Source organism: Delphinus delphis, chromosome X (assembly GCF_949987515.2).
Source record: "Delphinus delphis chromosome X, mDelDel1.2, whole genome shotgun sequence".
Taxonomy (NCBI): Eukaryota; Metazoa; Chordata; class Mammalia; order Artiodactyla; family Delphinidae; genus Delphinus; species Delphinus delphis.
In genome coordinates this window covers 113480006-113507813 of record NC_082704.1, presented here as the reverse complement: position 1 = coordinate 113507813, position 27808 = coordinate 113480006, and the positions used below count along the sequence as shown (strand labels likewise).

At 41.8% G+C, this 27808-nt stretch overlaps 2 protein-coding genes across 2 annotated transcripts in view; one reads left to right on the top strand and one right to left on the bottom strand.

The window, feature by feature from the left end:
* Window positions 1-186, bottom strand: part of CLTRN (collectrin, amino acid transport regulator) — a 79657-nt gene extending 79471 nt beyond the window's left edge. Inside the window, exon 1 of the mRNA XM_060002135.1 lies at window positions 91-186. The gene's annotated coding sequence lies outside the window, so the exon portion shown is untranslated. The remainder of the gene's footprint in view (window positions 1-90) is intronic.
* ZRSR2 (zinc finger CCCH-type, RNA binding motif and serine/arginine rich 2) lies at window positions 61-27028 on the top strand. The gene is made up of 11 exons (XM_060002134.1): window positions 61-294; window positions 696-775; window positions 4259-4349; window positions 8390-8498; window positions 8692-8778; window positions 11601-11639; window positions 12247-12365; window positions 18886-19099; window positions 22807-22862; window positions 23636-23745; window positions 25821-27028. Exons 1-11 carry the CDS (start codon window positions 254-256, stop codon window positions 26267-26269), a joined length of 1395 nt encoding a protein of 464 aa, XP_059858117.1. The 5' UTR covers window positions 61-253; the 3' UTR covers window positions 26270-27028.
* Window positions 27029-27808: the final 780 nt, after the last annotated feature.

Sequence of the window (27808 nt, the reverse complement as noted above, 5' to 3'; positions counted from 1 at the left end):
AAAGTACTTACAAGACGGGTTAGGAGCCCAGAGGATTTTTCGAGAAGGAGACATTTACTTGTGCAGGATTTTGGAAGACGAGCTACCTACCTCCCGTCGTCCGTCTTTGGTCAGCCAAGGGGGAGACAGGCTACCGCCCCTCTAGCCCGAGAGGCCGCGCAGCGACCGCGACTCCGCGACTGCGCGCGACCGCGGACGCCTTCAAGCCTGCCCCTTCCGGCCGACCGTTGCGGGGCGTGGCGGTGCTGGCAAAATGGCGGCGTCCGAGAAAATGATGTTTCCGGAGAAGCTGAGGTGAGCTGGGTTGGGGGAGGTGAGCTGACAAGAAAAGGGGACGGAGCGGACCGAGGCTGGGTTGAAGGATTTGCAGGCAGAAAGGGAGCTGGGCCAAGCAGATAAGCCACCGCGGCAGCTCGATCCCTTCCCTCGGCGCGCCCCGGACTGTCCGCGGGCGTCTGTGGACTCAGGGAGGCGAGGAGGGGTACAGGTGGTGGGATGGAGAAGACCTGCCGTCTGCGCATGGGATGGCGAGGCGATGGTAAAAGCATGCTCTGTAATTAAAACACGGGAAGCAAGGTTTCACTTTCGAGCGCCCAAACGAGTTCCTGTCATTGGGCGCGGAGGAGAGGGGAGCTCAGGCACCGTTGCAGGTGCGGCCACTGACGCTGGAGTGTGTTTGTGTCTTGTTTTTCCAGCCACAAAAAGTACAGGGCCGCCCTGAAGAAGGAGAAACGAAAGAAACGTCGGCAGGAACTCGCTCGACTGAGAGACTCAGGTAATGGATTCATCCTGTTTTCTGTGTATGCAACTGCTCCCCCGACTCCCGTCCTGAGGCCCCAGTGTCAGAAGGAAAGCAAGTACCGTATCCGAAAAAGAATTGCTGTGGCCACGGCCTCTCAAAAAGTTGTGTTAGACCCATGACAGAAACAATGTTAACGTACTCAAGGGGTGGGGGGGAAGTCACGGTGAATCATCACCCACTGATTACGTGTTAGGTATTTATGAAGTATCTAATATTACAGGTGCAGGCATTACGAATTACAGTAGCTGGCCCAGCCTTTGCACGTAGTAAGTATTCGGTGAATAGTTTTCTTTGTAAAACCAGCAGGAGTCGACAGTTTTAGACACTTTGCAAGTTTTTCTTAAATTTCACTAACATGAGAGACCCCGTGTTGACATTATTTAAACATATATGCATAAAATTAGTTGTGAAACTTACTTGACTTATAAAGCGATATACTTACAAATCACAAAACCAAGTGAAATTATACAATTATACATCCAGTCCCCTGCAGTGGAAGCTCAGAGTCTTAACCACTGGACCGCCAGGGAAGTCCCCATATCTACATTAATGTAGTGTTAGGGATGATGGGAAATAGATGCTCACAACGTGAATGTGGTACTGAGTGGAGTTTGGAATGCCACTACTACTGTTGCCCTGTGGTTATTTATCACTTTTTTTTCCTATTAAAATACTGTGGAACCTTCATCTGTACTGATGGTGGTGTCATTTGGCCTTCATGGCAGAATCTAACATTTGTATATTAAACCTACCTGTTTAATGAACTTAGTTGTAAAGTTGTATAGTGTAGTTATAAATGCAGACGAAAGCACTGAAATCACGCAGGAGTACTGAGTTATAATGGTTACCATACACATTAGCCAGAATATGCCTGTTAAATTATCCTAGACAATTCTTGAAGTCCACAGACTCAAGGAACCAGGATTCTCCAGCCTTGAGAAAATAGCCATGGAGGTTTTACTTACCATTGGAGTTACCTTGTAACTGTTTCAGTAGCATTACTTGGGATACTTAGAATGGAAGGGGCAGTGCGTTGCCCTGCAGCCTGTATTAGCATCTCTGTTTTATTCGTTCAAAACTGGCCCACTAGAGGCAGGATAAAGCATCAGGGATAAAAGGAAAAACAGGTTAGGTTGACGTTATTGATGCCCTTAGTGATTTCCCAGCCTCCTTGAAGTTTTCAGCTTCCTTACTTTGTTAACCTGTTTTCTTGTAACATGCCCCCACTTTTAAAAACTCTTCTTTTTCTTTACATATTTTAAATCCAACATATTCCATTGATTTTTTATTCCCCTTTAACTTTGTAAAGTGCATTTGGAGTGAGCCTCTGTGAATAGGCAGGTGGATGTGTCCTTTGGCAGTTTAGTCAATTGAAGGATGCAGCTCACTGGTCTGCTCGTGATTATATATGGCTAATGGCAGATCCAAGACTAAGCGCTTGTCTCTGGATGGCTGCTCCTGCTTTGGCCTACTCCAACTCACAATTCTTTACTTAGTGGTGCTTCATGAATAGTGTGGTCTACCAAATGCTGCTGTGGGTTGTAGCACACGTTGCATGGGCAAACATTACAGAAGGCTAGAATATAGAAGTATTCTGTAAGGATTGCTATAAGAGTGAATTGGCAAGTGATTAGTAGAAATTTCTGGAGTATCAACCTCTCTATTACAGGTAGCCTCTTTAGCCCCCAGTTCTACTTTAAATAATCTGAAACGAGCTGCATTATCAGAAATTAAGGCAACATGAAGGATAAAAAGCAAGTTGTAAAATTGTAGCATGATTCCATATACAGTTACATGTATAATACAATTAGATATACATTTGACCCTTAAACAACATGGGTTTTGAACTGCTCAGGTCCACTTATATGTGGATTTTTTTCAATAGTAAACACTGTTGTACTACATGGTCTGCAGTTGGTTGAATCCAAGGATGCAGAACCACAGATACAGAGGAATCATGGATGTGGAGAGCCGACTCTAAGTTATACATGGATTTTCAACTGCGTGGAGGGCCAGTGCCCATTAACCACTGCATTGTTCAAGGGTCAGCTGTATGGTGATTATCTAGGACTGGGTGAGTCTTTGGTTAGACCTATACTTAATATATGTGACAGACAATATCTTTTTCCTTTTAGCCTGAGATCTTCTGTTATATTTCCTTAAGATCACTTCAGTTTTCCTCCTTTTTTTCCCTCACATTTAAATTCTGAGTAGAAGAGGATATAAATTTTTATTATATTAAAACTTATTTTCCCATGTTTTCATTTTATTTTTATTTTTTTGCGGTACGCGGGCCTCTCACTCTTGTGGTCTCTCCTGTTGCGGAGCACAGGCTCCGGACACGCAGGCTCAGCGGCCACAGCTCACGGGCCCAGCCGCTCCGCGGCATGTGGGATCTTCCCAGATCGGGGCACGAACCCGTGTCACCTGCATCAGCAGGCGGACTCTCAACCACTGCGCCACCAGGGAAGCCCCCATGTTTTTATTTTGAAAATGTTCCAATGTACAGAAAGTTGAAAAAATGGTTCAATAAACATCCATGAACCCTTCGTCTAGATTTGTCAATTGTTAACATTTTGCTTTACTTTCTCTCTATATATAGATAGATCCATATGTACAAATTTTTTCTGAACCTTTGCATATCAGTTGCATATCCATACCCCTTACCCCTAAATACTTCAGCCTGCATCTCTTAAGAATAAGGACCATAATACTAAACAAAGGAACATTAATTCAGTAATATATATACAGGCCATATTTAAACTTTCCCAATTCAAGTTTGATTATTTTGAAAAGCTCAAGCCAGTTGTCTTGTGGAATGCTCTGCATTCTAGATTAGTCTGTCTTCTGATTGGCTTCAGGTTACACTCTGTAGCAAAATACTACAAAGCTGATGCTGTATAGCTCTCATTGCATACATCAGGGGGCCTCTCATGTCAAGTTGTTCCACTCCTAATGATGCAAGTGTGGTCTAAGTGTTGCCAATCAGATGGCTCCATTGAAAAAGATGTTCCTGCCTTTGTAATTAGTACTCGTCCGAGGGCTGATATTTTGAGATAGTGTAAATAAATATTCTCTTCCCAAATAAATATCCTCTTCCTACAGTGGGGTGCAGAAGTGAGGACTTTTCTACTTAAGTCTTTCTACATTTTTTAGTTGCCATTCTTCTATACAGGTGGATGTTCCCTCTCACACCTCACCATCTTTTGGGGTATCACTATGGAACCATCAATAAATTTTTTAAGTTTAATGTGTTATCTACTACCATTATTGTTCTTTTCAGTGTTCACATTGTTCCAATTTGGGCGATTGGGGCCCTTTATTATTAGAAAGTTTTAAAAACAGGTTTGTACCATAATTGTAAAGACGAAAAATTGTATGTAAGTTTTTCCCTGAATTATTGACCAAGGTTTTGTAATATACAGATAGTGTACTAAAACACTGACATTCCTTCAGGACTCTCACAGAAGGAGGAGGAGGAGACAGCGGCGGATGCCTTTATTGAAGAACAACGACGAGAAGAAGAGAGGCTGCTGGAGAGAGAGAGGTCAGCACTGATTGAAGCGCTTCCTGCGAACCCAGTTATTTTACTTGAATATCCTAAATCTTTGCTAACTAGGGCGGGTCTTCTTTATACAATCTTATACAAAATAGGTCTTATAAAATACCCTGGATAAACTGTTTAAACCGCTAGCTGATGGGCTGAAAAAAGATATTGTCTTTAAAAAAAAAAGTATTATTCACTCTTTTTGCTCATTGGTAAATGTTTTTGAAAAAAAATCCAAATAATTAAGAAGTGTAAACAGTGAAAGGGCTTCAGTAAACTCAACACACCAAAGATAGCCCCAATAAGAAGGTAAGAAAGAAACTGTAGATGTAGTATATATGTATATTTCTATTGTGGGATGATATTTATACCTATTTTTCTATAAATTGCTTTTTTCGCTATATAGGACATTTATTTCGGTGTTGGTGCAAAGATCTAATTCAACCATTTCAATAGCAACACAGTATCCATTGTATGACTGGCATAATTTATTTTCTATTCATAATTTATAGTTCTCTACTGATGGACATTCAGGTTATTTACTATTAAATAACATTCACTTACCATGTACTATTAATTTACTCTTATTTACTATTAATTTATTATTATTTTACATTCAGGCTTTTTACTATTATAAAAAAGTTGCAGTGAGTATCCATGATTATAAATCCATGGTAATTGTCCTATTATTTCCTTAGGAAAATGCCTAGAGGAGAAGTACACGTAAAAGGTAGATGGGCAGGTAGAAAGGGCATCCAGATTGCAGTTTGCAGCCTTTCCAAGAGTGAAGCAAGGTGCCCATCTCTCCACACCTTCACTCACACTAGGCATTATCAGTTCTTAAAACTCCTTTAGTGAAAAGTCATATTTCATTGTTTCAAATGTACATTTAAAAAAATTTTTTTATTAGAGTATAGTTGATTTACAATGTTGTGTTTCTGCTGTATAGCAAAGTGTATCAGTTATACATATACATATATTCACTCTTTTTTAGATTATTTTTCCATATAGGCCATTACAGAGTATTGAGAAGAGTTCAAATGTACACTTCTTAATTAGTAGGGTTGAGTATCTTTTTATATATTATCTATTTGTAGCTTGCTTAGTTCTTGCACCTTTCTCTTTTGGGATTCATTTTTTTTAAGTTTGTTGTGCAAGCAATGTTATTACTTGATTAAGGATATTAATCCTTTATCTGTCCTGTGTGTGACGTATATTTTTCTCATTTGTCATCAGTCCTAACTTGGCTTATCGTGTTACTCACATAATTTGATCTCCATGTCGTCAATTTCATCATGATATCTAGCCTTGATGTCTGATTTCAAAAGGCCGCCCCCATCCCAAGTTGACAAAAATATTCTGCTCTTTTTCTCTTTTGGTATTTTTCAGGGGGTAGTTTGTTTTTTATTCCCCAAGTGGTACACAATAATATGAATCTGCTTAATGCTACTCGACTGTACACTTAAATGGTTAAAATGGTAAATTTTATGGTATGTATACTTTGCCACAATAAAAAATAAATAAATAATTTTTTAAAGGAGAAAAAACTTTATAGGTCCTGTCTAGCTATTTAGTGTGTTCACTGGAAATGTTGCTTCTTTTCTTGTAATTAGTTCCTGTTACCCAAATAAGCACATAAATAGGTGGAAATATGAAAATGCTGAAAAAATAAAAAAAAAGTAGTAATGATTGGGAACAGGGAGTTGGATTCAGCCAGATCTGCATTGCAGTCCTGGCCCTGCTACTTACTAGCTGTGTTCAAGTTGCTTAATCTCTCTAAGCTTCAATTTCCTCGCCTTAAATATGGACATAAACAGGGACTTTCCTGGTGGTCTAGTGGTTAGGACTCCACGCTTCCACTGCAGGGGGCACGGGTTCGATCCCTGGTTGGAGAACTAAGATCTCACATGATGCAGCCAAAAAAAAAAAACCATCAATCATAGTACCTACAGCATAGAATTGGGGAGATTAAATGAGATTAATGAGGTGGTAAGTGTATAGCACTTAACGTAGTGTGAGCAGATAGGAGGTGCTGTAATATCTCTGGTTGTTCTTACTACTAGAGATTTCTGTAATGATAAAGATGATATGTATAGCATGAAATAGGGAAGTCATTTTTCTTGCTTTCCCATTTACTTAGATGCTTCTTTTAAATCACATACACATGTCTTTGTGTTCCCTTGATTTTTGTTTATTCCTATACGAGTTGCATAATACTTTATTGTTGAAAAGCAGGAAACTTATTTGAAAATACTGAATGGCTTTATGTACTACTTAAAAGGAGGTGTATAGTGTCAAAGGTAAACAGAGCCGGACATTAAAGTGCAGGAACAGACTTTATTCAGTAACTCCCGACAGTAGGGGAAGACCTGAGCTCCATTCTGGTTTGTGTAGAGGCGATTTGGGCATTTAAAAGGGAGAATGAAGAAAGTGAACAGTACCAGGAGTTGATCCCTGTGAAGGTGACCAGGAAGCTGTGTTCGTTAGTGGGCAGTTAGGGAAGTTAGGGCTTTATCCTCCCACAGAGACTGGGAGCCAGAGGCCTCATCCTTCTTAATGACTGCATTTCCCAGGAATGGCTCTCAGGCCCTTGAGAGAGACCCTTATGAGCTGTAAGAGACACATATTCATAATTACGAGCCCTTTTGAGTAATGCTCTAGGAGAGGGAAGGCAGAGGCCTATTATCAGGTGTTGGCCAGAGCAAACAGTCCATTTTCTAGGCAGCATTGAGTTTTCTCAGGCAGGCATTTTAATGTCTTGGGGGGTGGGAGGTGATGGGGTCATCCTAGGGACACAGCCTTATGCTGCTAAAAGGCATGCTAGAGTTTGCTCAAGTCTCTTAGTGCAGGGGGTTGACAGAGTTATGTGCCCAGAGTTCTAGAGTTCTCAGTATTATATCCAAGTTACTAAGTTTTAAAGTTTGTAATATTTTACTCTTTTGTGGTCTTAAATATATATACACTTTGGTTCAGTTTATTTACAATGAATATCTTCCTCAAAAGGTTCATGAATCAGAGTTCTGCACACTGAAACATTTACATATACTCTATGACATACACAGGAACGTTGACACATGCAACATGCCAGTGTCTACTATGGCTAAAAGATGGGTTCCTGGAATCTGTAGTTGGAAATGGAATACTTTTTCCCATCAAGTATTTGAAATTGTGGTTGGGTCCCCAGACTAGACATAAAACCTTATTTAACTGCTAATGTCCCTGAAGTAATATAGAACAGTTTCTCATATTTCATTTTCCTTTTACAAATTCAGTGGGAAAATGCAGTCTAGGTTTTAAACACTTAATCGGCTAATAAACTTTTGAAATATAACCCATCTTTAAGTTGGAAACTTGTGGTATTGGATATCTGAGACACCATTTTAAGATAAGATCACTCTTTATAATTGGTCATTTCTAAAAATAAACTAGACACCCACTAATCTGTTTTTGTAACTCTTTGTCATCTTTTCTTACAACCTGTATCTTTCTTTATTTTAAAGACACGATCACGATGTAGTTCTATTTTTCTTCTCTCAGCAGTTAGGTGCTTGGGGCAAACCACAGGAGTCTCTCAGCTGTAAAGAGTAGCAGTCCAAGGGTTTACAGCAGGAGATGTCAGGTTTTTATCATGCTGCAATCCTGCGACGGGCACTTTCAAAATGCATAGAACAGGAAGGGTAATACTTCCTGAATGTGAAAAGCTGGATGTTACTCACTTTATTGGCACCTACACATCACTGTGGTCAACCTAAAGGGAAAGCTAGAGTGTCATTGTTTTGTGTAAAGATATTACAGATAGGAAATGTAGAAGTAGTGATTTTATGCTGTCACCCTCTAGGAGGATATGCTAAAATGTAGTGCTTTTCCAATATCACTACTCATCTCTTGATCCTCTTACCTCCACTTAACTGCTTTCTAGAAAATATCTCTCATGATACTTTCGTCATTCCCAAAATCCCATTTGCTATCATATATGTGTGTGGATGTATTTGTAGATTAGTGCCCATTTCTTTTATCTGATCACATCGTTACATCAATAGGCAAAAATTACATGAGGAGTGGTTGCTGCGGGAGCAGAAGGCGCAAGAAGAATTCAGAATAAAGAAGGAAAAGGAAGAGGCAGCTAGAAAACGGCAGGAAGAGCAAGAGGTATGGTATTAATCAGATAACCAGTTAACCAAAACGACTCTCATTGAGTTACATACCTTGAACTTTAAAAATCGGATATTATCCATTTTACCAGTGTTAAAGTTTTTCATTTATTTGCCCCATATGTGAAATGTTGTAAAAAAGTGAGTCTGAAAAATAATTACCTTTCTTCTTTCTTTTTTCCTCTGTAAAGAGAAAGTTAAAGGAAGAATGGGAAGAACAGCAGAGAAAAGAGAGAGAAGAAGAGCAGCAGAAGCTACAGGAGAAGAAGGAAAGAGAGGTGATTCCAGTCACAGGAGGATAGATGCACTGCGTATCCTCTTAGTGAGCGGATGGGGCGGGTGATAGGCTTGAAGGATAAGCTATAGGCATGTCAGGTTTGGACTTGATTTTTTCTTTAGAGTCATGTTTTTAGTTTGGATATACACTAGCGTTTCCTTATGATGCTCTTCTTTGGGTGGGTGCTGTGGCAGATGCCTTAAATGAAGGTTTTTCTTCATCTCTGCCGATCTTACTCTCTATACCAGGGATTGGCCAACTTTTTCTGTAAAGAGCCAGAGTAAACATTTTAGGCTTTATGATCTGTATGGTCTTTGTTGAAAATGTCCAACTCTGCCAGTGTCCCGTGAAAGCAGCCATAGGTAACACGAAAATGAAGGGTGTTGACATGTTCTAATAAAACCTTATTGTTGTATTGATTAAAAACCGGCAGCTGGCCCCTGCCTTACACTTTGTACCACTCTAGAGCAAATGGTGTTCTTCGGAGGTTTTGCTGTATATGGGTTGACTTACTTAGAGAATACTATTTTATATAGTTTCCACCTTTGTTTGATTCATAAGAGACTTCACTGCTTTGGACGTGTCAGCAAGAACTAATAGATTGAAAGAAATCAGACTCAAATATTGAGGGATGAGGAAATATTTTTTGTTATTAAATCTTGACTTCCTTTCTAACTTGTGCTATAAAGGCAATTGTAGCTAACCTATAGTTGCTCACACACAAAAAAAGAATCTATAAGGTATATGTATATATCCTCTATATCTTCCAGGATTGTTTTTAAAGATTGCTTTGGTCTATTTTGCTGCTGTTCCTTAACAGTGTATTTATTTCAAAGATATCACAGCTCATCTTTCCTTGACTGATTCATCAGGATGTATCTTTTCTGTGATAATGCTATGTATGAATAGCACATAAAATTGGGTAATCACCAGATTACGGGGGAAAATGCATTTGTTTACATCCTGGTCATGATGGGGTAGAAGCAACCTTTGTTTCTTTTGTCTCAGGCCATCAGTTAATTCCAGTGCAAATTTTAAACACCCTTATTTGAGTACTGCTTTCCAGATGAGGCGAGATCATGCTAAGTTTTTAGGGGGCAGGAAAGTTGTTTGGAGCTTGTTATTTTTTTAGTAGAGTGTAATAAATTCCCATTTTAACAGTGGAATGTTCTTCAACTGAGGTCTTTCTGGCACCAGATAAAAGCTAACGCTTTTGTTTCAAAGGAAGTCTGGTGAGACATTAAGGAGAAGTGGGTAAAATGAAGTCGATTCTAAGCATATATAAAGGGATCTGCATTCTTTGTTTCTCCTGTAAACTAGATGCTTCTCTAGGGGTTGGAGATAGGGCAGCGAAAAAGATCTGTACTCATTGAGTTCGGTTTCTAGATGGCGGAACTGAATATAAGCAAGCAAAAAAGGTCATTTGAAGTGCTCTGAGGTAATGTTAAGCGGTATAAAGGAATAAAGCATTAGGAAAAAAAAGAAATAAGGCAGAATGTCATGTGACAGAGTGATTGGGGTAGGAAAGTACTTCTTTCGATTGCCTGTCAAGGAAGACTTCTCCAAGGAGAAGCCGACGTGTGAGCTGACGCCTGAATGCAGAGATCTCAGAGAGAAGGGCTCCAGGCAGAGGGGGGACGCCCTGAGCGTGGAGCTGAAAGGAGGTCAGGGTGCCTGAATCCTAGAGACCAAAGGAAAGAGCAGCAGGGGTGGGGAGAAAGTCAGGAGGGTAGGCAGGGTCATTCATGTAAGGCCTCCTGGGTGGGAAGGACGAGTTTGGATTTTACCTAAAGTGTCATGGGAAGCCATTAAAGGGTTTTTAATCAGGGATTGACTTCATCTAATTTATCGTTACTTTTAACAGATCATTCTGACTTTTGTATAAAGAATGGGGGATGGGGGTGGGGAGTGGTGACCAAGGAGGCAAGAGTGGATATATGGTGACCAGTTAGAAGGCTGCTGTTCCAGACAGGACATGATGGTGGTTTGGATGACAGTAGTGCTTAATACAGAGAAGTACAGAGATTTGGGGTGAGTCGTGGCACAGTCAACGGAACTCTAGCTGGTAGGCTGAATGGACCGGGAAGGGAATTCAAGTCATACTTTTAGCTTTTTAGTTTGAGCAGGTGGTCAGATGGCAACACCGTTTACTGAGATGGGCATTTAGATGGGCGAGGGGTAGGCAAGAGTGAGGTTCGTTTTGAGCACGTTAAGTTACTGAGGACCCTTACATGGCCAGGCAGAGTTAATCAAGTAAGCAGCTAGACATATGAGTCTTCTATGTAATGCTTTAAGGAGCTAGGGAAGAGAAGTCTGTCGAACATAATTTAAAACTTATTTAAATGCCAAGGAGGTCAAAATTTACTGGCATATTTCAGGACTGACTTTGCCTTATCGGAAAGTTTGAGATTTTTTATCAATCCCAGTTGCTGCTGTTCATGTCATAATGTAGCGTCTGTTAAATGTCTGTGATGTTTCAGCTAGCATTGTCTTTTATGATATTCACTAATACTTCATCTTAAAAACTAGAATGTGGAATATATGTTCAAATCTACTAAATACTACTCTTACTGAAATTATTAGAAGACTGTGTTTTGCAATGTGTGCTGTTAAATGTCCTAGTTGAATGAAGATTCTCAGCTATATGTCTTTTGAAAGCTTTTCAGAAGATCTGTGCTGTAGAAAGCAAATTAGAACCTGAAGCCTTTTGTGTGCATAAGTTTTTTTTAAAATTGTGACACATGAGATTCTTAACCAGAGAAACCAGATGTGACTTACCTGACTTTGAGGTTTTCATTAGTCCTATGTTTGCACCATTTGTAGGAAGCTGTGCAGAAGATGCTGGAGCAGGCTGAAAATGAGGTATTTTCAAAACCTTTCATTAAGAACTTGAGACCGATGAACATTTCTTTAAAAACAATATTTCCAATAATGTTAATTTCGTGGTAAGCTACTTAGATCCTGTCTGAATGTGGGAATCACCTGCGTGGCTCTGTGCTTTGTACCGCAGCAACAACAAAATTGAACTGATGAACAAAAGCAAAGATCACCCTGGTGGACTGGACTTGTTTATAGTCCTTAAAGTGTGTGTAACCAGCATCACACACACTTACGCCCAGATGGATGGTTTAACTTGATTCACAGTAACTTAGATTGGTCTCAGGGGGTGGTTCCCTAAGAAGTCCTTCAACCCTTTTAGGAATAGATGGACCGAAGGGAAACTTTGGTGACTGCTCCTGGTAGCCATATCGATGCCTGATGATGGGCAGTGACTGGGAGCCAGGAGAGACATATAGACCCTGTCTCACGACAGTTGTTTGTAGAGTCTAGATTGTGTGATACAACTTGAATGTGTATATTCTTACATGAATCTGTTTTTATTTTTGACCCAAATATTTCGAATACCTTTTAAACATTTACTTCTTCATGGATTTTTAACACCAAGTAAAGTCATGGTTATTTTTAACAGTTGGAAAATGGCACCACATGGCAAAACCCAGAACCACCCATGGAATTGAGGATAATGGAAAAAGATCGAGCTAATTGTCCATTCTACAGTAAAACAGGAGCTTGCAGATTCGGAGATAGGTAACCAATTTTGCTTTATTGTGTCAGAGTTAAGTGACTCGAAATGTTGAGGTTTTTGAGTTGGCACGGGCTGGAGTTTGAAATGTTCATAGGCATCTGCTGCATTCTTGCTGCTGCTCCGGTTCCCCCAGCTGAGCATCCCCTGCTTCCTCCACACCCCCATACCTCTTCTCTGGGTGGGCTTCGTCCAGTTCTCTGGCAGGGCTTCCTTTGCGTTCCTCCCACAGCTATCTGAAGACCTTTTGCTTTTATTTCCTTTCTGCACTTGTATTAGTCCACATGGGACACCTGGGATGGGGAAATAATCTGTTTCAAAAGACTGGAGCAGTCTGGCTTTACTTTTTTTTTTTGTGTGTGTGTTACGTGGGCCTCTCACTGTTGTGGCCTCTCCCGTTGCGGAGCACAGGCTCCGGACGCGCAGGCCCAGCGGCCATGGCTCACGGACCCAGCCGCTCCGTGGCATGTGGGATCTTCCCGGACCGGGGTATGAACCCGTATCCCCTGCATCAGCAGGTGGACTATCAACCACTGCGCCACCAGGGAAGCCCTGGCTTTACTTTTTGAATGGCAAACACTGTACACAAAAGAGGCTTTAAAAACTGGCATGCCGGGCTTCCCTGGTGGTGCAGTGGTTAAGAATCTGCCTGCCAATGCAGGGGGCGCGGGTTCGTGCCCCAGTCCGGGAAGATCCCACATGCTGCGGAGCTGCTGGGCCCGTGAGCCATGGCCGCTGGGCCTCCGCGTCCAGAGCCTGTGCTCCGCAACGGGAGAGGCCACAACAGCGAGAGGCCCACGTACCGCAAAAAAAAAAAAAAAAAAAAAAAACTGGCATGCCCAAAGGGATATCTGTGAAAGACAGGATCCGAGTTGAGTAGAGGAAAATTCTAATATGTGTTCTCAGTCTGCTCTGAGTCAGGAACAGACACCAGGTTCAACATCTGGCTTTAGCGGCTGTCAAGGTGGGAAAGTTACTTAAGCCCTCTGTGCCTTAGTTCCCTCACCTGTAAAATGGGGATTAAAAGCAGTACCCCTCGGGCTTCCCTGGTGGCGCAGTGGTTGAGAATCTGCCTGCCAATGCAGGGGGCACGGGTTCGAGCCCTCGTCTGGGAAGATCCCACATGCCACGGAGCAACTAGGCCCGTGAGCCACAACTACTGAGCCTGCGCGTCTGGAGCTTGTGCTCTGGAACAAGAGAGGCCGCAACAGTGAGAGGCCCGCGCACCACGATGAGGGGTGGCCCCTGCTCTCCGCAACTGGAGAAAGCCCTCACACAGAAACGAAGACCCAACACAGCCAAAAATAACTAAATTAAATAAATAAATAAATAAAATTAAAAAAAAAAAGCAGTACCCCTCTTCTAAGGCAGTTGTGAGTGAATGCAGGGAAAGCAGGGAGAACGTGGCAGGCCCATGGCAAGTTCTGAGTGTTTGCTCGTATTTTCATTTCGTTACTGTTGCCCTTATTCTCTGAGACACTCTGCTTCCCTCCCTCTTTTGGATCAATGATTTTAAAACAAGACATTCATGTGGAAAACTAAGTGTTGATGTTTTCATTCATTTAGCAAATATTTAAATACCAACTGTATGCCAGGCAATGGTGAGTTTTATAATTTGGCTTGTTTATGAATGAACAGCTTAAAGTAGATAAATAATTCATAATGGTGAGTAAATCCATCTGAGGGAAAATCTAATTATTTTCATTCTGCAGAAGAAAAGATCTAATTATATCTTAGTGTCCTATTCATCATAAAAAGGGATATGAATAGGAAAATTCATATGTATTTAATGAGAAACTGTATGTTGTCTCTCATGTTTATTTTATTCATAAAATTATCCATGCTGTTTTATTTCCTTCTTTGAAAATATGAACCTTCTCTAGCTTTCTCTTTCTTTTTTAATTTAAGCCTTCACGTCATTTTACATTTTTTAAGAACAGTGGTTCTCAACCCTGGATGCACACTAGAATCATTTAGAAAGCTTGAAAAAAATTATGTCCTACCTCAAATTGATTAAATCAGAGTTTCTGAGACTTGGGCACCCTAATTTTTGAAATGTGCTCAGGTGTTTCTGATGGGCCCAGGATTGAGAGTCACTAATGTAGTATTTGTGACTCCTCTTGTATTTTATAGCTGGGATTGTATATGCCCAGAATATCTGTGAAAGGATTCACAGGATCCGGTCAATAGTGAAAGTCTCCTCTTGAGGAACTGGGAACTAAGGAGGGGAGAAAGACTTTACCCCCCTTCGTATCCTTAGAAGTGTTTCCCAAATGTATGTTTAATTTCATCAAAATAGTAATAATTGGGGCTTCCCTGGTGGTGCAGTGGTTGAGAGTCTGCCTGCCAATGCAGGGAACACGGGTTCGTGCCCCGGTCCGGGAAGATCCCACATTCCGCGGAGCGGCTAGGTCCGTGAGCCATGGCCGCTGAGCCTGCGCGTCCGGAGCCTATGCTCCGCGGCGGGAGAGGCCACAACAGTGAGAGGCCCGCGTACCGAAAAAAAAAAAAAAAAAGTAATGATTGATGTAAAACATCCCCCACCAAAGAAAAAGTGTACAGTGAATTAGCTTTGAAAGACAGTTGAGACTCAATGTGAGTCACCTTTGCATTGGCGGGGGTGGGGTAGGGGTGGGGGATTGAACCAAATTGTATGTAAGGTTTCCCAGCTGCAGGAGTCCTCAATTATGATATGTTTCTAACATTTCCCTAAATGTGAAGACTTGTGGTCATCGGATTCTGGAGTCTTCTGCTGGGCATAAGTGAGAGAAGGGGAGATGTCCTAAGTGGTTTCAGGAAATCAGTTGACAGTACTTATTTGTGAAAAGGGGAATGGACTGTCAGGCTCTCAAAACCCATCCCTGAGGGCCGTTTCAAGGAAATATTGACGGTGGTCAGCTTAGTTTGTGAACCTTTCTTAATATATTCACAGGCATGTGAAATTTCACCATCACAACTATCAGAAAAAAGTATGAGAGCGATTTGGGTATTTGCATGATTCAAGTGATCAGTTGTGAAATAAGATTCCATGAAACCAGCAATTACAAAATCCAGCACCATCCCTTCAAACAAAGATACTGCCCCCCTTTCACAGAGAGCCCCAGTGACTTGCTCCAGATCATACAACTGTTCTTTTCTGTTAAGGTCTGTCACAACATCAAGCACTCCCGTAAGCTAAGCATTTCTTTGGTTGCTTTGTTTTTGTAATTAGTACGAGTTTGATTCTAGAACCTTTTTGCACTTGGAGTCACAGCTTTGAGGGGAGTTCAATTTTTATTTATTTTTTGGTCCTTAAAGAACATAATCACTGATGAAAAGTAAAATTTATTAATCAGAGTAGTTATTTATACCTCACTTGTTTCCAGAAGTGATTTAAAGAAGGCTCACAGGGCTTCCCTGGTGGCACAGTGGTTAAGAATCCGCCTGCCAATGCAGGGGACACGGGTTCGATCCCTGGCCTGGGAGGGTCCCACATTCCGCGGAGCAACTAAGCCCGTGTGCCACAACTACTGAGCCTGAGCTCTAGAACCCACAAGCCACAACTACTGAGCCCACGTGCCACAACTACTGAAGCCTGTGCGCCTAGAGCCCGTGGTCCGCAACAAAAGAAGCCACCGCAATGAGAAGCCAGCGCACCGCAACAAAGACCCAGCACAGCCATAAATAAATAAATAAATTTATGAAAAATAAAATAAAGAAGGCTCACAATCTACTACACTAAGTTTAATAAAATAAAAGAAATTGAAAGCAAGGAAAGGAGAAGAAAGTGAGTTATTGTGAACGTACAATACATTTGGCTTTGGAGTTGTATCCATCCCAGGCAGAAATGAGCTATGTAGTTCTTACCAAAAAGGAAATGAGTGGGATCTCTGGAAAGACAAAGATTTTCCAGGCATCAGAGTCTAAATATTTCTCCCGTGGAATACTGTATAAAGACATTGAGTAGGAAGGTGGACAGTAACTTTGATAGGTGTTTTATTAACAGTTGCATATGTAATTTTCATGAGAATATTTCTCACAAAGACCTTCAGTAAATAATCACAGCCTACCTTTAGCATGTAGCTTGATTCTATAAAGGACAAAGGTAGTGGGTGCCTGGAGTGCTCCCCTGAAAAAAGAAAAAGAGGCATAGTCAGTTAGCTCTACCTGAGGGGGCATTTGGAGACCCATGCCATTTATTGGCTGTCCTTTGGTTAAGGTAATGTCCAGCTACATGATTTTGTGGCAGTCTTACTTGATTCAAGGATCTGAGTAAATAGCATGGCCTAAACCAGGAGTCCCCAAACATGGCTAACCTTCAGGACCAGGTGGGGAGTTACTCTGAAAACATGGGTTCCCCACTCTTGGAGGTCTGAACAGATGGTCTAGGGCAGGACCTGAGAAATCTCAGTTCTTCCCAGGTGATTCTGAGAATCACATGGGTTTGATACCACAACTTTAGACTGCCTTCCCAAATATCTCTTGTCTTAGCTGACTTTTCAGTAGAACCTATAGGGCTGGCCTTAAATACGCTCAGATTATATGGACTATCTCTAGGCCAAGTGGGATTTTTCCCTAGATGGGGACTTTGGGGCTGTTCCAAAACTCACAAATGTTCATTTGACATCCTGGGTACTATAGAGCCAAGTTCATTCAGTTATGATAATCCCATGAGAATTTTAACCTTGTTAAATTGGTTTCTCATTTAATTCTGTATGTGCTCCATACTTGTAAAATTCTGATTCTGCTAACGCTGCCAACCAGGTTGAATCCTCGTTCTTTTTTCTGTGGGTATTTGTCCTTGGGAAGATGGATCTCATTACAAGGTCTCTGACTGAATAATCTAGGAGGGTCCTTTGAAAAATAGAAAATTTCACTTTAATGAACACAGATTGCCCATTTCTGAGCTGGGCATGGTGTATGCGGGGCATTCTGTGTGCATTGTCTCACTAGGTGTACAGAGATGTATGTTACAGACACTGGAAAGTAAGCATGAGTTAAACATTTATTCATTTCAGGGCCATTTTTTTTTTCTAACACCTGCCTTGTTTTTCAACTTTTTTTCTTCCAAAGTTCTGGGGATTTTTTTTCTAAAGTTCTTGTTTTAACTAATTTTTAAACTAGAAATTTAATCAGGAAAATTTTGATGATTTGGAATCCTAAACTGCATTTTTTTCCTTCATTTTACTTGAGGAGAAGGAAGTAAATAAGAAAGTAAACTCATATAAAAGATTTTTTTTAAAAATTACTCAGTTACAACCCGGTCCAGTTTAAGCTATGAAAAGAAAATTGTTCTTCACAATGGTTAACCTTCATTAAAGAGAAATTCCTTACATTTAGCACATCATATAACACAGGCAGTAGACTGTCGATAAGCTCGGATCTCTGGGATCTTCTCTCCCCAGCCATGTGACCTGGGTACGTGTGCTTCTCTAGGCCTCACTTTCTTTCTTTCAAAGTGGAGAAAATACTAGCCCTGGCTGTCCTAACAGTTTGCAAGGATCAGAAAAAGAATATAAAAATGCCATGAAAACTATGAAATGCGATCCATTTAGCTGAAACTCTCAGAATACCCTTTTCTCTAAGTGTCGGGTTTGTTGGCGATTGTATGGAACCAGGATTGCACTGTTCTCACCTTGTCCGGAGTCCCATGCTCGGTGTCTGTGTGCCTTTCATCACGCTCCGTCATGCCCATGCATCTCTTTCCTGGTGCTTCCACATGTGTAAGGCTTCCTGAACTTCAGTAAAAGGCAGCTGAATGGCATCTGAACTTGGAAATAATTCCCAACCTTACATTTTAATGAGACCCAATATATTGGTCAGTTTTAGAACAGTTTTTTTTTTTAATGCTGGATACTATTTTTTTAAATAAATTTATTTATTTTTGGCTGCGGGCCTTCTCTAGTAGCGGCGAGCGGGGGCTACTCTTCGTTGCGGTGCACGGGCTTCTCATTGCGGTGGCTTCTCTTGTTGCAGAACTCGGGCTCTTGACGTGCGAGCTTCAGTAGTTGTGGCTCGTGGGCTCTAGAGTGCAGGCTCAGTAGTTGTGGTGCACGGGCTCAGTTGCTCCACGGCATGTGGGATCTTCCCGGACCAGGGCTCGAACCCATGTCCCCTGCATTGGCAGGTGGATTCTTAACCACTGCACCACCAGGGAAGCCCTTAGAACAGTTTGGTTTTTTTTTTTTTTTTTGCGGTACGTGGGCCTCTCACTGTTGTGGCCTCTCCCATTGCGGAGCACAGGCTCCGGACGCGCAGGCTCAGTGGCCACGGCTCACGGGCCCAGCCGCTCCGCGGCATGTGGGATCTTCCCGGACCAGGGCACGAACCCGTGTCCCCTGCATCAGCAGGCGGACTCTCAACCACTGTGCCACCAGGGAAGCCCTAGAACAGTTTTAAGTGTTGAAATTTAAAGTCTGAATGGGGTTTATCATCTTACAGTTCAGTTGAAACAGCTAAGTTGCTTGAGTATCTCACAGTTTAAAGCAAGCCTTTTATGTGTAATTTCTCACCATTGGAATGCTGAAGTTTTTCCTTCATACGCAGGTGTTCACGTAAACACAATTTCCCGGCATCAAGTCCCACCCTTCTTATTAAAAGCATGTTTACGACATTTGGGATGGAGCAGTGCAGAAGGGACGACTATGACCCCGACGCAAGTCTGGAGTACAGCGAAGAGGAAACCTACCAGCAGTTCCTGGACTTCTATGACGACGTGCTCCCCGAGTTCAAGAATGTGGGGAAAGTGATACAGTTCAAGGTGGGCACATGCAGTGCGCGTGGAGGACGGGACTGGTTCGCCTCCTTCTGAAGCACCAGATGGCATGGGAAAGCGAGGGCACAGGCTCTCTGCCTGGGTGGGACGTGCGCTGTGGTGGAGGGCCTGGCGCCATGTTGGAAGGAAATGTTAATTCTTTCTCTCTCTCTCTCCATCCACCTCATTGCCAGTACGGTTGAGGTACTACTTGAAATCTTAAACAGGTACTAGCATGACATTTCCTGGGTTCTGAGGTTTTGATGGGAAAAGATATTTCATCCATTCAGTACCTTTATGGTCCCATTCTTTTGCAGCCTGTGAATTCTCTGCATAAGGTCCTCTGCAAATAGGTATCCAAGCGTTCGCTTAGGGGCTGCATATGATGCGGAATGCCCTCCCTCCCGTGGTCGGTCTCCCCTAGAGCCGAGGAGAGCAGAGTGTGACAATCGTCTACTTACTCCACCTACCGAGGTGGTTGATTTGTTGTTACTGTATTGTGTTGATGGTGCCTGCCTGCAGCTTCCACCCAAGTTGCATGTTCTTTCTTTTGGAGCTCCCTAAGTACATAAACCTTGATTCCTTTTCCTTTTTTATTTTTACTTTGTTTTTATTCACTGAATACTCTCAATACTGAAAATAGTGTTCCCAGAGTCATGGTTTGTGATGCAGCATAGGGGGTAAAAGAAGTGTTCAGATTACAGAGTTATTTTAAAACATTCCTTAAAGCAAGCGTGAAGTCAGGTGTAATGGCTGCTGCTCCTGGGCCCAGTGGTCAAATCCTAGCACAGTGAAGTCTCCTGCTGTCTGCAATTTGATCAGATCCGAACCTGAATGATTTTGTTATGTTAGGATGGGGGAAATGGCCCATAATTTGGAAAGAGATAGGAATAAAGCTGTGAATTTTTTCTGCTAGCTGGAAATGACAGTGGAAATTTGGAACAGCTAAGAAACAGAGCAACTGCGGCCCTCGTGAAATTCAAGGCTATCCTTCTTACTACTGATTTCAAGATTTTAAAAAATTCTTTCAAAATTTCTCTTTCCCCTTTACCTTTTCTTTCTGTTGCATGCACTTTCCCGTCTTCACAGTACTTCTAAGTGCCTGGCCACACACGACTCGGTGCCACGTGAGAAGCACCGCTGAGGAGCTGGTGTGCTGACTAGCCGTGGGCTCTTTGCCTCTTTGTGCCTTTTCCTCATCCCTGAAGGGCGAGGACTGGACTACATCAGTGTTTTCCCGCATGGGGTCCCTACATCATACCGCTTCTGGGAAGTTAGTGCTGGAGCTTTCAACACCTCAGGCTGCTTAATGGAAATCACCCCCATTATCTGCAACAGGCCGTACCTACTAACCGTGGAGTTTTTTTTTTCTTTTGTTGAGAATTCTGTCAGCCAGGCTCATGCTAATCACGTTGGCAGTTATAAATGGAAAGCTGTTTAATAAACTTTTAGTAGAAAAATTTCCAAAACATCAAATTCATCATGGAAAATTAATAACGGGTCTTTGGGAACCACTGGCTTAAATGATCTCTAAGGGCCCTGGTGCGGCTCACGTGGCCTCCTGGGGCCTTTCAGTCTTCCTTCTCTCTCTCTCTCTCTTTTTTTTTTTTTAAAGATTTCGAGAAGCATGTGGGATATTAGCTCCCCGACTCCCTGACTAGGGATCAAACCCGCACCCCCTGCATTGGAAGGCGGAAGGTGAAGTCTTAACCACTGGCCCACCAGGAAAGTCCCCAGTCTTCCTTTTTTTTCTTTTTTTTAAATAAATTTATCTATTTATTTATTTTATTTTTGGCTGCATTGGCCTTTGTTGCTGCATACAGGCTTTCTCTAGTTGCAGTGAGCGGGGGCTACTCTTCGTTGCGGCGCGTGGGCTTCTGTTGCAGTGCCTTCTCTTGTTGTGGAGCACGGGCTCTAGGTGCGCGGGCTCAGTAGTTGTGGCTCATGGGCTCTAGAGCTCAGGCTCAGTCGTTGTGGCGCACGGGCTTAGTTGCTCCACGGCATGTGGGGTCTTCCTGGACCAGGGCTCGAACCCGTGTCCCCTGCCTTGGCAGGCGGATTCTTAACCACTGCGCCACTAGGTAAACCCCCCCAGTCTTTCTTCTAAGGATGGTGTCAGTCAGTAGTGTCAGTCAGTACGCATCCTGCCTCTCTTGGGATGCTCTAATAAAAATACTCTGCAACTAAGTTGTAAAATTATATCGATAGATTCATTTTGAAAAGAAATGCTAAACATTAGTATGAGTATTTGAGGACTTTTTTTTTTTTTTTTTGCGGTACGCGGGCCTCTCACTGTTGTGGCTTCTCCCGTTGCAGAGCACAGGCTCCGACGCGCAGGCTCAGCGGCCATGGCTCACAGGCCCAGCCGCTCCACGGCATGTGGGATCTTCCCGGACCGGGGCACGAGCCCGTGTCCCCTGCATCGGCAGGCGGACTCTCAACCACTGCGCCACCAGGGAAGCCCTAAGGACCTTTTTATACCGTTATGTAAAACGAAATCAGATTTGTCATTTTTTAAGACAAATGGTCAATGTTCACCCTCACAAGTAATGGGAACAGTGCATATTAAAATGAGATGTTATTCATACCCATCGGGAAAAAAATTATGAATTCTAATATCAAGCATGGGTGACGTTGTGTAAATTAGTAAAACCACTTTAGAGAGCAGTTTGTCAGTACCTAGTGAGGTTGAAAGTACATGGAACCTACAAATCAGCATACTACTTCCGGTCATGCACACTAGACAAAGTCCTACCGCCCAGAGAGGTGTTCAGGCATGCTGACTGCATCGCTGTTTGTTGATGAAAAATTGGAAGCACCTTGGATATGCATCATTAGAGGAGTGGATAAATATATTTGATAATTTGATATAGCCAGTATTTAGTAGTTTAAAATGAGTCATTAAGTTTACATGATTACATCTTGAAAAAAGGATGTGAAATAAATATTATTTATATAAAATTTTAAAATGTACAAAGCCATACTGTATATTGTTTATCAATATATATACGTGCTTCTTAGCATATATGTACATAAATATGTGTATACCCATACGTACATAACAGACACACACTTCTTTGTATGTCTGTACATAATATATGTATATATTTTATGGCACACATATGATATATGTGTATATGCCTGTCTGTGTGTATGTATGGCTGTGGGTATTGTGTCTGTGTAGATAGGGGTGTGTGTGTGTGTGTGTTTGGAATGTGAAGGTTATACCCAACCTCAGGATAGTGTTCCACCTATGTGATGGAGGAGGGAGAAGAATAGGATGAAAGGGCTTCAACTGGGTCTTTCACGTTTTATGTATTTAAACATTCTCAGTCAAAAATGGAAAATGTTAGTGTTAAATCTGGGTGGTGTATATAGGGGCTGATTTCTAGTCTCTGTATTTTTTTTCTTTTTTTAAAATAGTCTCTGTATTTTTATGCATGTGTGAAGCATTTCATATCTTTGGACAAAAAAGAATCAGGATCAACAGGGATCAGGTAATTGGGGCCTGCAACACTACCGTCTGCTGAAGTATGCCTTAAATAGACGTAAGAGTGGGGTAGTATCTTAATTTTGGAATCTTTGATTGATAACAACTTTTGGTAATGTTGGCCTGGACAAAAAATGCGTTTGATGACTGGAGGGCTTCTTTTCCTTAGGTTTTTGCCTTTTTTGTTTGTTTTCTAATGATGGAATTCTTCATTGCTCCTTAGGTCAGCTGCAACTTGGAACCTCATCTGAGGGGCAATGTGTATGTTCAATATCAATCGTAAGTATTCTAAACATAAACATCTTCACATTTGTCACAATATAGTGTTGTGATTACATTGACATCTGGGATTTTTCCACTGAATATATACCTTTCATATGCATGGTATTTTTAAAAATGTAAATATTAAGAGCTGACCTAGAAATATGGAAAGGATTAGAAAACTATATATTTGTATTTCATTTTTCGTATAGAGAGTTTTTAATTTTTTGCATTATAGTTAATTTTTTACTTATATAATTTTAAAATTAAAACACAAACTGAAAAGGGATAACTAGAATAGAGAACCCCAAATAAAAGCCCCAAATAATTTCAGTGTGCATTTGGCCCGCTAAGAGAGCAAGCAGTTAGTGTGTTGTTTCTGCTCGTCTTGCTGTTTGCCTGTGCTGCCATGGCTAATGGGATAAATTAACCATTGTATTGAATAATAGGAAGGACAGCGATCTGAGCTGAGAAGGAACAGGCAGTGACAATGGAAAACACTTCTGCATTTTTAATGGTCCAATCTTTTGGTTTAAGAAGCTTTGACTCAAGTAGATTTCCTTGCATCAAAACCTCTGGGAGGGTTAGTAAAAAAAACTAAAAAACAAAACGGTTCCTGAATAAAGTGAGCTTCAGGACCTTGAATGCTGTAATAAGGACTCCCTAGGTAGCACAAAGGCAGTGAACTAGGTGGTCCTACAGTAAACAAATACAAGGGTTAATTAACAGTAGGGTTAATCTGCATATTAGAAAGTTACTCTAAAGTGCATCCTTTAATTTGTGGTTTCAAGGGAAGAAGAATGCCAAGCAGCCTTTTCTCTGTTTAATGGACGGTGGTACGCGGGAAGACAGCTTCAGTGCGAATTCTGCCCAGTGACCCGATGGAAAATGGCAATTTGTGGTAAAATACGTGACTTTTTTCCCCACTGTTCCACTGTCATATAAAGAATAGTTTTAGGAAAAAAACCAACCTTTTAAAGGTGTGAAGCATAGCTTTTGCCTCACCTGGTAGATGAGCAGAGATCATTATGTAAAGTACATCACAGTTTAGACCTGTAACCGACCTTGTGGGTCACTTTATGGATGAGGTGACTGGGGTCACAATGTATAGGTGACAGAGTCGGTGCTCGAAGTCCTGGGCTCTGCAGGAAGCCTGAGAAGTTGTGTCTATCAGGGACGCCGTCTCCTGATTGCAGTCTCAGAAGTGTTTTCTATTCATTGGCTCCTCACTTGAGCTGGGTTTTTTCCCATCTTTATCCCTAATGAACCTTCTGTCATCTTTGCCACCTAAAACATTACCTATGACACTTCCTGCCTTATTGAAATACAAGCTTTTGTGTCATAAAGATTGATTATAGCTGTAGAACCTGGTCAGGGCACATTCAGTCAGGCTGACTCATCAGACAGTGGCTGCCAAGTCAGGAAATGAGTCAGTCCTTTGAGTAGCTGGCAATTTTGAAGGGCTCATTCTGTTTTGATTTCTATCAGATGGGCTTCGCCGAACCATTTCTTGTTGAAGTGCTCCGGGAGCTACGAGAGGAGCTGCCCATGCCTTACGGGACCACTTCCCTTACCCTTTGCGTTGCTTTGCTTTATACTCGCCTGCTTAAAACCTCTTGTTTCAAAATCTATAATTTATAAAGTCTGAATCTTTGGCAACCCGGTCTTAATGGATGCTCTCACTTAAAAACCATTTATCTGAAGGAAGAAAAAAAAGGAATTTAGAATTCCTTGCTTTGGCAAACCAGAAGAACCATTATGCCTGATTTAAAGACTGGGGTGCTGAAAGAGATGGGTCTGTTTTCTCCATTTCAGTGAGGTGCTTCTGAGTGTGACTTTGACTCCCCCAAAGCAGGAAACTATTTATTTCACTTGTTATTTTTTAAATAACAGCTTTATTTTTTCCTAGTAACTAATGAGCATTTTGTCGTGTCCTTATTATTGGATTATTGGCCACTGTATATCATCTTTGGACAGATGTCTGTTCAGATGCTTTGCCCATTTTTCATTAGGTTATATGTCTTATTGAGTTGTAAGAGTTCTTGATATATTCTACAGACAGGTCCCTTATCGCAGATATGATTTGCAACTATTTTCTCCCATCATGTGGATTGTCTTTTCACGCTGATGTTGTCCTCTGAAGCACAAAAATTTTTAATTTTGAGGAAGTCCAATTTTTCTATTTTTTTTCTTTTTTTGCTTGTGCTTTTGGTGTCATATCTAAGAATCCATTGCTTAGCCCGTGTCACGAAGATTTACTTGTATGTTTTCCTCAAAGAGTCTTATAGTTTCATAGCTTACGTTTAGGACTCTGATCCATTTTGACTGACTTTTTGTATATAGTGTGTGGTATGGAGGTATTTCACTTTTAACTCTTTTACATATTTAGGGAATTCACCGCTTTTAAAAAAGTTTGAAAATCCCCAAAAGATCTCTAAATTGTTCAAGTAGATTTCACCTTTGACAAAAATCTTCCATGTTAAAAGCACCTGGTAAATTTAAAGCATTAGGCCAGTGTTTATCATCTTCTTGAAGTATAAGAAAATACAGGATCTTCTACTTACGATAGGCTCTTTCTTTTGGTCAGTGGTTTGGTCCTCCCACCACCGTGCCCTCAAAGCATGTTGCCAGGGGGACTCCCAGGGCTGGTTCTTCACTGTTAATTAGGGATCTACATTGTCAGCAGGATGGTAAAAGCCTAGAAAAAATAATGTGGTCGCCATTGGTTCGGTTGCACTCCACACCATAATCCAGTAGGGGAACAGGGCATTCTGGTTAATTAAAAGTTCTTATCTGTTACTTTTCACAGTGCCCTTTGTTAGAGCATTGAATATTTTTGAAATTCGGGGAACCAAACTATGACATCAATGTACGTAAGGAGAAAATAGTCCTATCACAAGCGAACATCAGAAATGTACCTTCTGAAAAGGATGAAGTGCGAGCAGTAAATGCCGTTTCTTCACTGTGCCCCTCCAGGTTTATTTGAAATACAGCAGTGTCCAAGAGGGAAACACTGCAACTTTCTTCACGTGTTCAGAAATCCCAACAATGAATTTTGGGAAGCGAATCGAGACATGTACCTGTCTCCGGATCGGACTGGCTCCTGCTTCAGTAAGAACTCAGAGAGGAGAGAGCGGCCGGGCCGCCACGACGACTACTACAGTAGGCCGCGGAGGAGGAGGAGCCCCGGGCCGGCCCACTCCTACAAGAGGAACGGGATGGCCGAGAGGAGGAGGAGGAGGAGCCACGGGGGCAAGAAATCCCACAAGCACGCGTCCAAAAGCCGGGAGAGGCACAGTTCCCGAAGCAGAGGAAGAAAAAGGGGCCGCAGCCGTGGCCGGGGCAGCCGCAGCCGCCGCAGCCACAGCCGGAGCTCCTCCAGGTCCAGGAGCCGCGGCAGGAGGACGTCGGGGAGCCGAGACTGAACCCTGCACAGCCCCAAATCCAAATAAACTTACCATGTCCTTCAGTGATTGTACACCCTTTATTATGGCGGCTGCGTAGTTGGATAGAGGGCTCTCAGCTCACGTGGGTTAGCAAGTCTGGCAAAAGCCTATGTAGCCTGGAACCCTATTTTAAAATACTTCTATTCTCCGGTAATCTGTGTGCTTACTATAGAAAACCTAGAAAACATAAAATGTATACAACACAAAAATTATTTATACTCCTGACCCGTAAATATAACCGGTTGGGCTTTCCTGGTGGCGCAGTGGTTGAGAGCCCGCCTGCCGATGCAGGGGACGCGGGTTCGTGCCCCGGTCCGGGAAGATCCCACATGCCGTGGAGTGGCTGGGCCCGTGAGCCATGGCCGCTGAGCCTGCGCGTCGGAGCCTGTGCTCCGCAGCCTGTGCTCCGCAACGGGAGAGGCCACAGCAGTGAGAGGCCCGCGTACCGCAAAAAAAACGAAACAAAACATAAAACCAATTAACACTGGAGCATTGCTTTAAGTCTTTTTTTTCTCTTATGGGTGTATGGGTGTGTACACATTTTTTTTACACAAAGATAACATATATGTCTGCAGTTGAATATGCTTTTTTTCACACCAAACATTGTCCTATTTCATCAAGCCCTAGTGTTACTGTTATTTTCACTCGCTGCATAGTTTGGATCTAACAATTTAACAGTATCCCTATTGTTGGATTTTTAAGTTATTTTAAGTTTTGAACTATTAAAGAATCCTGTGCTATAAACAATCCTGTGGTGGATTTCCTTAAATACTTTCATACATTACTGGTCATTTCCCTAGGATAAATTACATCAAGAAATATGAATACAGAAGTCTTTCCAGATTGCCCTCCATAAAGACTACAAAACACTTTACCGTCAACAGTAAATTTTGCTGTTCCTGCACCAAATTACTGTAACCTTTGCCGGTTTGGTAAATTTTATGTGTTTATTCATCTCTGCACATATTGGCTAAGCCAAACACATTTTTCCGTATTTAATGGGTATTAAGTTTGGTTGTTTGCCCCAAATTATTAATAATTGTTAGATTTTTTACATGTTAATAGCCGAATAGCTTTTTTACTTTAAAATTCACTTTCTTAAAGTACTAAAGGGTGGAGTCAATTTTTTCCCCTCCCTCCTACCCCATAGTTTTCCATTAGGATGTTCGTCTTTTTTACAGTGTTACAGAGTTCGTTGCTACTGAATATGCCTGGTGTTAAAGCAATTCTGGTAAAAAAGCGTGGTCAGAGAAACTTGCTTGAAAAAAAAATTAGGGACTTCCCTGGTGGTCCAGTGCTTAGGACTCCACGCTCTCACTGCCAGGGGCCTAGGTTCGATCCCTGGTTGGAGAATTAAGATACCCTGCATGGCCAAAAAAATAAATAAAAAGCTTAAGACAAAATATCATTCTTAGGTTTCAGATCATAAAAAAGAAAAGATGCTCTCATACTTCCTTATAAGATTTTTATTTTCTTGGTAACCTCCTCTCCATTGATGTACTGGAGATCTCGAGTTTC